The sequence below is a fragment of the Nannospalax galili genome, unplaced genomic scaffold, assembly GCF_000622305.1.
Source record: "Nannospalax galili isolate Female #2095 unplaced genomic scaffold, S.galili_v1.0 scaffold305, whole genome shotgun sequence".
NCBI classification, from domain to species: domain Eukaryota; kingdom Metazoa; phylum Chordata; class Mammalia; order Rodentia; family Spalacidae; genus Nannospalax; species Nannospalax galili.
The window spans coordinates 694442-705100 of record NW_008356258.1 but is presented as its reverse complement, the minus strand read 5'-3'; the positions used below and the strand labels follow the sequence as shown (position 1 = coordinate 705100).

Genomic DNA, 10659 nt, shown 5'->3' with positions numbered 1-10659 from the left:
GGGGCTGTGGTACGGCTCAAATGAGGTTGAAAAACTTCTGACCTGTCTCTGGAGCACTGTTATTAAAACTTCACCTCTGCACTGGACTTGTGCTTCCTACCTGCTTACCATCCAGGGAAACAGAAGTCTGCAGCCTGCACACAGAAGAGTTCTCATACTACAAGGACATTGAACAGTGGGCCTCAAGTTCTAATACCTGTGTTTGTCCAACAATCCTTGGGTGCCAGAGCTTCAAACCCCTCACCGCCCCAACTGCCTTCTCTTGGGAGACTCTGGCTTGATCTTCAGCACATACTCCAAGGTCCCACAAGGAAACAGCTCATCTAGAGGGTTCTACCGAGCCCTGCTCCATGACCCAGCAGGTGCTGGCCAAGACCTGCCCACACCTCTGAGGGAGGTTAAGATTACTGGTGTCTCAGCATCTCTCTGGTTCCTCACAAATCCGTGATCACTAGAATTCTCCACGCCCAGCTCTTTCGCACGAAGTACAACTGAAGGTCAAGGCCTCGTCAGTCCTACAAGGGAGCGCACGCTAGTTTTCCGGCACAGATCTGGGTCAGCATTCGCCCTGCTGCCGGCATTTCCAGTGAGCCCATCGTCTGATTAAAGTGAGGAGGGGCCTTCCCTCTGTCACTCCATCAAACAAGCCTAGAACTCATGCTAAGAGCCGTGGCTTATCTCTGGAGCTGCACAGTAGTGTGACAGCTGGTAGGCCCACGTGGCTTTTCAACACTTGAAATGTGCAGAGTCCAGATTGAGCTGTGCTGAGTGCAAACACACTCCAGATCTCACCCACTGCAGAAGGTAAAATAGCACCAGAATTTTTTTGATGTTGACTATATGCTGAAATAGTACTTCGGATATGTTTAGATATGTTGCACTAAATAAAATATGCCACAAAACGTACTTTACCTGTTCCTTTTAAATCTTTTAATGCAGTACTAGAAAATGTTAACATAAGAGCTCTGTATTGTATATTTCCACTGGATGGCAAACTGCTCCAGGGCTTTCCACAAGACAACTTAATCGGTACTTTTTCTTTCAATATGGTTACTCTGTCCCAAACTGTCCTATCTCCTAAGTTACATTTTACCATTTTAGCTATGATGGTAACCTGGGAAGTTTTACCAAATGCATTTAATCCATACATGCAACACATTTGCTGCCCAACAAGCCTTTGGAAAGGGAAGGGGTGGGAGACCCTGCCCTAATTTTGGGGAGCAGCAGGCACCCCCTTCCCAGGGTGTCCCTTGACCATCCCTCCCACCATTCAAAGTTCAACTTCTTCTGACACTGATCCCCACTCAGGAGGGGAATGGACACAAACAAGCACATGCTTTTCTCTCTGAATAGGCTTTGAGCAGCCCCTTAAAACGAAATACCCGCATTTAATTTGGATTCTGAGAACAGACCTAGAGCTTCTAAGTGTTCACACAGCAAGGACAAAGAACACCACGTTTCAAAACCTTTGTGCAGGAGCACCAGCCTGCCTGCCTGGATGAGCATGGGCTCCATGAGGAAGCCTGCAGCCACAGGTGGCTCTCCACCTCTTGCTAGCGCCTTGGTCTTGGGTGGTCACGTCCTGGTTTGCTCCTTTCTTACCAAGTATACTTGTGGCTCTAGGTTTCCGAGGGGTCCTACTCACCAGGAAAACGACCCGAGGCAGCAGTGCCATGCCCAGCTGCACCACCCACCTGCCACCAACACACAGACACATGCTAGACAAAAAGGGCTCCTCCTTTCTGACCAGAGGCCAGCACTGCTGTAGCCACACAGTCTTTAGTGCACATCTGTGAGCATCACAGCTGAAGAGGAGGAGACATGATGCCCGCTGTGATCAGCAGCAGGGACCCTGTTCCACTGTTTCTGTTTTTCTCTTTCCTTTACATTAGCTCTTCTCTCTGGGAGGGAGGAAAAAAAAAAACCAGAGAAGCTATGAAGAAGCTTGCTCTTAGGGGTAGAGAAATGGCTCGGTGATTTAAGAGCACTTGTTCCCCTTCCAGAGGACCTGAGTTCAGTTCCCAGGACACATGGCAGGTGACACACAACTGCCTGTAACTCCAGGGCTTTTGATGCCCTTCCCTGGACTCTGAGGGCACCTGCACGCACATGTGCAAGCACATGCACATGTGTATACACATATACACACATAACACAGAAATAAGAGTAAATTTTTTTTTAGAAAAGACTGCTCTTGAACCAATCAATGGGAGATGCACGAAAATGCTCTGGACCTGCAGCGCAGAGCTTTCCTGAGCATGTCTTCCTCCTATAGCTGCAGGCCTTTGGGTAGAATCCAGGGTCAGTGGGCCTATCAGCTTCACATTCCCTTAGCAATGTGAACCAAGAGAGCTAGAGTAAGGTCAATGGTTTCAGGCAGAGAGCACTGTAGAGCCTTGAGAAGGAGGTGACAGAGGCAGCTCTGGGTGATCTGAGGCACAGGTGAGCAATGTCAATGAGCAGAAAGCAGAGCTTTGCAGGGAAACCTGCGGCTTTTGAGGCAGAGAGAGCAGAGACACGGCCTCAGAAAGACACAGGAACAGCTGCTAATCATTTCCTATGAGCCCCAACCCTGCTGCTGGTGCCTAAGCTTCCACACTGTGAATGCACATTTATTTTGGAGCCGTAGTTAGGAGTCCCTGCATCTGTGATCATTTAATTTCTGCCAAGACACAACTGCACATGTTCTTCCTGTGCTGGCCCCAGACATTGGCACCTGAGGATCTGGACAAGGTGTTCTGATCGCACGCCCTTTGAGAAAGGATCACACAGAAACCTCCGCCCATCCCTGATGGCTTTTCTGAAGAGGGAAGAGTTTATTTAAGGTTGGGGACAATTGTAAAAGGTAAAATCTAATAATGAGAGGGAACTGTAGAGCCCACCCATTCAGAGGATGAGCAGGTAAAACAAATACACAGGTTATGTACAGTTAATAAAAAGAGGAGGGTGGTGGAAAGCAGGGAAAACTGCCAGCAGCCTTCCAGAAGGTCAGTCACAGGACAGTCAAGGAGCACCTTGCACCCCGGTCCCCACTGGGCCTTGGCAGACCGAGGGGCTTCCTGTCTGCTCCTGACAAAAAAAGGATGAGAGGGGACGTGGTGGTGACTCAGACGAGCTGATCCTGCTCTGCTAGGACAGACCCTTCCATTAAAAACCCACAGGGCAACTTCATTCGCATTTCCTAATAATGCAAGGGAAACCCAGGTCCTGTCGGCTAGGAAAGAAGCAACCGCCTTTGGTCTGTGAACAAATAAATACTGAGTTGTCTCAGGTGAGCCCTGCACCCCAAAGACGAGCTGCTTCCTGGGGGCATCTGCGTGCACGTCTCAGTCAGGTATCGGACCAACAACAGAGTGACCCCTCACGTACTCATTGTATTCAGAAGCCAGGCCCCTTGTGCCCCCTAAGTCGAGGAAGATGTCTTGGCGTGCTGCCTCTCAGAGGACTTAGTACTAAGAGACAAACAGCTGTATCCTCTGTGAGAAGAGAGCATCACAGTGACCTTCAGTAAGGAGAATCCTGGTTCGGCCAATGTGTTTCTATAAAAATCATTTAATTCTGGGTAAAAGTTGCACACTCTCTGGGTAAAGTGGCCAAGTGGCCAATGAACTAGAAACACAAATAATTTAAAACAAGTCATTCCAAATGTCTCCAAAATGGACTTGGCTTGACCAGCAGGAACTAGAGGGCAGAGCCCAGAGTGCAAGAGGCCACACTGGCTCCATGATGCCTCAATCCTGTTCCCAGGCAGCGACAGAAGATGCCAGCAAACTGACAAAAAACAGTCAGGAGAGAAAGGCTCTTTCATCAGGTAGATGGCGAGGCCTGGTGCAAGGGTGGCCTTCCTGGCGTGGCAGAGGGCGACTTCGGCCTGTCTAAGCAAGGCTCAGTCTCGGTGGCGGCGCCAGACCCCTGCCCGCTTGCAGCCTGAGGTGGCAGGAGGAGAAGGGGGCGTGGGGGACTCCAGAGGGGCAGGGGCTAGGGCCGGGGCGGCTGCCTCATCTGCAGAGTGCTCCTGGGCTGCAGGAGGAACTGGCAAGGTCTGCTCCCTCGCAGGTCTGCTGCCGTCTTGATAGTGCTTGCCGCAGAAAATCTGCCCCTCTTTATCTAGAGCCGTGTTCTGGGGAGAAAGCAGCAGACACATTACCCTGGCCCCGTTCCACAACATCGCCACAAGCAGAAAGTACGACAGCATGCACAGGACCCAGAAACAGAAGAGGAGAAATACATCAAGCTTCTAACTTCTTCCAGAACCATAAGAGAAACGATTTGAGGTGTGCCCCCGCCAAGCAACAGCATGCTGCCCTTTGTCTGTGCTCCTATCACAACCTAGGCTGGAGGCTGAGAGAGGAAAAACCACAGCTCCCAGGCCAGCCGGTCACCTCTCTGCTCTGGGCTGCACCTGAGTTCTAAGTGGTGGTCTCACACGCAGACCTAGGGCTGCTGGGTCAATCCCAGACTGCCAGGCTACTGGATCTTAGCTGGTTCTGAGGAAAGTTCTTGTCACAGATGGAAAAGGCACTCATGTCATAAATCAATAATGCCCTCACAACTCAAGGGCATCTATAACGTGCCCAGGAATCCCCTGGGGTGGTGCCGGCCACTGTCTAGGTCCTCTGTGGTCCCCTTGCCTGCCCCTTTCTTCCTGTGAGGGAGGCCTGTATCTTTGGGTGTCCCCTAAGTTGTGTCAGCTCTCCTCCTCAAGGGGGAGTGCCGGAAGGAAATCTCCTTGCTTTCTGACCTATCTTGGGAGTGTCTAGGCTCCTGTGGTTTCTTTACCTCGCTGGAGTCTGTCTTGTTTGCTTGTCCACTGGGAGCCAGCAACTGCCATTTCACTGGGTTTCTAAGTGTCGGGGGACTGCAGGTCTGGGGGACCCCTTCAAGCTGTTGATGAAGGGAACAGGAAGCATTCTGCAGTCTGCCTACACTGGGCAGGGAACTGTACTGTAGATTCTTCCAAGACATTACACGGGTCAAAAATGGCTGGAGAAAGCAAGAAGTGGCAAGACACCCACAGAAGCAGGTAGCTGACCACCTTCATTGCCGTGTTCCCTGCAGCTCTTGCCAAACTCAAGCTGAACATTCAATGCTTTCCAAGGACAATTTCAATTAACTGGAGGAAAGGTGAGTGTGGAAAAGCCTACTCAGAAACGCAGCAAGCAAGCTGCTGGTATCAGGCTGACCACTCCCCATGAAACGGCCCGACATCCACGGCAGAGGCAAGGTGGCCTCTTTCTGCCACAGCCTTTCTCCTGGGTAGAAGAAAACCACAATCCCTCATCATTTCTCCTCTTCTCTTCCTGCCAGGGGAACACAGGCGTGCGCAGCAGAGGGAAGCTTGCGGTGCAGTTAGTACATACCGTGGCCTTGGACCTAGTCAGGGGAAGCAATGCAGCGGCAGAAGAGGCGAGGAGAGAGAAGCAGGGACAGAAACTAGACTTACTTTCAACAGAAGCAACATGATTCAAACAGTCTTGTCTGTCTTTCATTAATGAAATAACCCCAAAGCACCCCCCAAGTTGTCTCTAACACAAAGCGGCACCCCCCTGGGGTGGAACACTAGGCCACCTGACTACTATTTCTCTCTCTGAGAGACCCCGGAAGGAGGTGTCATGTCATTCCCTTCTCTGCCACAAGATGGCCCCTCCTGGTCTCTGAGGCTTTGGCCCTCACTGGACAGAGACACTACCTCCCCAGTGTGCTGTCCTGTCCTCAGCATGCTAAGATGAGAAAACAGAAGTGTGACCCAGAGCCTGACTGTGTACCTACCCAACACAGTCTTTTTCTTATCCTGAAGGCTGGCTGACTGCACTGTCATACTGACAGAACACAGCTCTGGAAACATCGTGGGAGAAAGTACAAAACCCTGCACAAGGACACCCATCTCCTGCTGTCACTCCCAGAAGACGGTGTTTCATTGAGGTGCAAAGGGCAGAGAGTGGAGCCTCGGGAACCCTGCTCCTGAGCCCTGGGCTCACTTAGTCTGGGCAGGAAAGCAGACTGAAAAGCTGAGGTTTTAACACAAAGCTCCCCAAAGGTGCGCTGGGCTGACCAGAAGGAGGTCAGTGGGTGCAGAGGACCCAACCAGCGGGAAGCTAAGAGCTGCACAGTGCTCAGGAATCTGAGACAAGCATGCAGATGGGCGAGGGGCTGAGACTCAGGAGTGCTTTCTGAGCACAGCATGTTGAATACCAGGATCTGCTTCGGGATTTCCCATAGTCCCAACGGGGTAAAGAAGGAAACTCTGGAGTGTCTCTCAAACTGTCAAATCAAACTGTCAAATGAAACGCAAACAACAGCATCACCTTTAATTGCTTTCACCTTAAAAAAAAAAAAAAAAAAAACAATTCCTATCCTATTATTTTATTCACTGGAGCCTCAGGTACCAACTTTGGGGAGACCACAGAGGTGACGAGACAGGAAGGCCCTAAGTTACACATAGGGGTCTAACAATCCAGCCACATACCATGCCCTACTCTACTGCTTCTGAACTCACAGATTCAGTAATGGCAAATTAATGCCACAGACAGGCATTTTGTGGTTACTTTTAATATAAAAGAAGTCATTAAAAACTCTTCCCAAATATAGGATGCCTCCAAGTATTATCAGGATGCTGAGGAGGAGGAGGAGGGTGGCACAGAAGCATCACACCCTACCCATGCCTAGGTCCCCCATGACTTGGGGAGGCCAAGCAAGAGGCTTTCTGCTACTTTTGAGCATAAGGCAAAATTTGCAGGCTGGCTTTGGAGCCACCAAGAAGAGAGACTTGGCAAAAGCAAGCCCTAGGAATTTTTCTGGTAGATTCGTAATGTTATGATTCCCTGGCAGTTCATCTAGATTAACAACCTGCAGGGTTATACAGGGAACCTGGGGTTGGCTGGGATGCCACTAAAATGTACAAAATAATTCTGGCACATATGTTAACACCAACTTTTGCATAGTCATCATTGAAACTGCAAATAATTAAGAGCTGTTCATGGACCCTAACATCCAGTTAAAACTCAAGGGTTTGACATTTGACTGATTCCATTAGCAAAGGGAAAAGTGCTATTGGTAAGTGATAAGAATAGCCACATTAGCCAGAACACAGCCCACACTAGGCCAATCATCCTAGAACCTCAGCTGAGCTTCAGTGGTCAGGATTCGGGACACAGGCCTATGGCCATTGATTCCAATCCAGGCCCAAATCCAAATGACTCACTGGTGAATTCTCCTAAGTACTGGATACAGGGCTAAAAGGCTTATTCTTTAATCATAAAGCTTATTACCATATGATATTAAATTTTGATTCCAACAAATCTCTTAATGATTTCTCACTATATGCTAAATATACATTTGGGGGATTGCTGGGGGACATACACATGTGAACCATATTCTGCACAGAGCTGCTCCCCTAGCCAGAAGATGCTTAGTGACTTTTCTTTTTCTACACTTCCTCACAAGCCGCCTATAATGCCATGCGTGGCAAGGCTGCACGTGGCTTCTCCCACCTATCGGGGTCAGGTCTCAAAAGGTCATCACATGGAGCTGTGCTCCTGCAGTTGGTTCAGCAGCAATGGTCCTTTTCAACTCAACTAAGCCGTAAATCTGTGACAATTCAGACCTTCTCAGGCTTGTAGCGAAACACTGCTATAGTGGTGAGAAAAACGACAACTTGTGTCTTCCTGTCTTCATGCAGCACCCCAAAGCCCTGCAAAGTGGCACGAAGCCCAGTTTACAGACCCAAGCTTTGTCTGGAGAGGGAAGGGAGAGGACTCTTCCTGGCAGGAGGCAGGGGTTCCAATGACAATGAACTTAGCCTCCCTAGAGGAAAGAAAAGCATGGCAGACCTCAACCAAGAGTGTTTATGTTTATAAAAATAAGCCATAGTTTTCCCTCTGGGTCGGCTATGAACCAACAGAATCGTTCCCAGGAGGCAACAGACTGGTCCAGAATGAGGAATGATGGAGCTGCTGAGCCAGTCCATCTCGGGCACCTCACCCCCTGAGAAGCTGCCCCGCAAGCTGACCCTGACCTTGGCTCTGGGAAAGGTGGTCTTTCATCTCCTGTCTGCTCCTATGAGTGGGGCATAAGGACAGGGATGCCTGCTGGCTGGTTGGTTTGCACCTGGGCAGTGCAGGAGGTGGTAGATGCTTGCTGTGACACACCTGACCTTGGTATTTTTAGGAGGATTGTGGAAGCATTCAGAACTTTGGGTTGGAAAAGCCATTGGGTACTTAAGAGTTTGTTGCTGTGGAGCTTGGAACAGTTATGCCGAAAGAGTTGTGAACAATGAAAGGCTGACTTGTGAAGCTTTAAGGGAAGTGGAGACTATCAGGGTTGTTTGTGTGATATCTTGAATTAAGAAGCTGCAGGTTCTGGTCAGCTGGGGCTGAAGAATCAGCTGTGATTAAGAAGAGACCAGAGCCGGGCGTGGTGGCGCACACCTGTAGTCCCAGCACTTGGGAGGCAGAGACAGGCAGATCTCTGTGAGTTCAAGGCCAGCCTGGCCTACAGAGTGAGTTCTAGGACAGCTGGGGCTACAGGGAGACCCTGCTTCAAAAAGACAAAAAAAAGAAGAGACCAGAACCTGAAGTAAGACCTTTGCTTTACTGGGACAACTGATATTGGTTAGCTGGAGCTGAAAAATCAGCTGTAAGTAACAAGAGACTAGCATCACCAGGGTGAAGTCTTCTGGGAGGTATTTCCTCAGGGTCAGCACACAGAAGCTGTGGCTGAGAGCGGGTGCAAGCCTCTATCTCAACGTGTAAGAGTCTCCTGCATGGTTCTGGTGTTGAAAGCATGAAGGGGTCACAGAGAGCAGCTGAGGCTTGGCACACTGAGACCAGGAAAGGCCATAGGTGAAAGTGCAGCTTCAGTTGCAGTGAAGCCCCCAATGGAAGTGATCATGGAGAGAATCTGAGGCTTTGCACCCTAAGAGACAAGAGGCCACTGGTGAAGGTGTAGCCTTAGTTTCAGGACCCCAGCTTTTTGGAGATGCCAGGAGTGTGGGAAGACCACCAAAGTCAGCAGTAGATATGGAATGGAGCCGGCTGAGTCTGTGAGTTGAGCTGTGTGTGCTGTGGACAGCAGACTCAGAGAAGTGGAGCTGCCAAAACTCTTTGGAGGCCAGAAGATCGTGAGTGAATCCCAGATGTCCAGCCTCGAGCTACTTTGCTGGACTTTGGTTTTGTTTAGCTGTGCCCGGTTCTTCCCTTTGAAATAAGACAGTACTTGTTTTGGATTTTACAGAAGCCCACAATGAAAGAGACTTTTCAAAAAGAGACTATGAACTTTTAAGTGGATTTTGAAGGACTGTGGGGCTTTTAAGATTGTACTGTCTTATGTTGTGATATTAATGTTAACATATCTTGGGGACAAGAAATGGAATGGTTGTGGTTTAATAGTGTTCAGCTGGGGCTGGACAGCTGCGGCTGAAGAATCAGCTATGATTAATCAGTTTGTATGTCAACATGGCAAGGGGTCAATTTTGGACAGCTTTAGTGTCAAGTTGACACACCTGGGTTGAGGGAGCCTCAATTGGGGAATTGCCTTCATTGGACTAGCCTGTGGCCATGTCTGTGGGGCATCTTCTTGATTATTGAGTGCTATGGGAGAGCCCAGCCCACTGTGGATGGTGCCACCCCTGGGCAGGTCCTGTGTTGTATAAGAAAGCAAGTTGAGAGGGGCCAGGGGAACAAGCCAGTAAGCAGAGTTCCTCCATGGCCTGTGCTCCAGCTCCTGCCTCCAGGTTCCTACCTTGGGCTCCCGGATGAACTGTGACCCAGGATATGTAAGCTGAATAAACCCTTTCCTGCCCAAGTTAGTACTGGTCAGTATTTTGTCACAGCACTGGAGAAATAAACTAGGACAGTGCTCTCCTTGATGTTACTTTTCACTTTCATTTGTTATGTCTATGTATTTAGATACACCACCTTAAGCATTCTGGGAGAAGAAAAGTCTGTAAAATTACGATCACTGTTAGTACATGTAAAAAAATATATATTTTTTTTAATTTTTATGTTTTTATGTGTATGCGTGTATTGCCTGCATGTAGGTAAGTGCACCCATGTCCTACCCAAGGAGGTCAGAAGAGGCCCTGAGACTGGATTTATGGACAGTTTTTAGCTGCCATGTGGGTGCTAGGAATTGAACCTGGGTCCTCTGGAAGAACAGCCAGTGCTCTTAACCGCTGAGCCATCTCTTCAGTCCTTTTTACAAAATCTTTTAATAACCATGAAAAAACTAACATTAAAAAAAATATTCTTCTATAGCTTTTAAAAATCCCAACTGTCTTTTATCAAATACCAACTTTAAAAGGTGAAAGCTGTTTTCTTTGGCTATTTATTTTCCCCAAATCCCAAAGAAAAATTCATGCCTCAAACACTCTATACTTGAAGCCTGGAGTCAGGTGTTATTTACTTACACGTCCATTCAGCCTAGGCTTGCAATTTCTCCCTAGATGTAACAGCAGGGGTAAGAGGGAGGCAACTGCCCAGGAAGCCCTAGAGCCCAGAAGCTCCTTGGCACCTACCCATCAGTGTGGCTCTGGTAGCACCTACCAGCTCCTAGCCTGCCTTGTGGGGCTGAAGAATGCCATTCACATGCCAGCCGATCTTCCTGTGAAGACAGGACCATGGAAGGCATCCTTCCATGAGCGCATCCCTGGCCATCTAGCTC

The 10659-nt window shown here is 49.1% G+C and overlaps 1 protein-coding gene across 19 annotated transcripts in view; it reads right to left on the bottom strand.

Annotated features, from left to right (window-relative positions):
* Positions 1-3534: 3534 nt before the first annotated feature.
* Positions 3535-10659, bottom strand: part of Dclk2 (doublecortin like kinase 2) — a 167217-nt gene continuing 160092 nt past the window's right edge. For 6 of the 19 annotated variants that reach the window (XM_029556728.1, XM_029556724.1, XM_008854240.3 and 3 more), the window contains one exon: positions 3535-4120. In XM_029556728.1, coding sequence (XP_029412588.1) covers positions 3887-4120 — 234 coding nt within the window. In that variant the 3' untranslated portion in view covers positions 3535-3886. The other 13 variants (XM_029556731.1, XM_029556730.1, XM_029556726.1 and 10 more) reach the window with 9 other exon arrangements.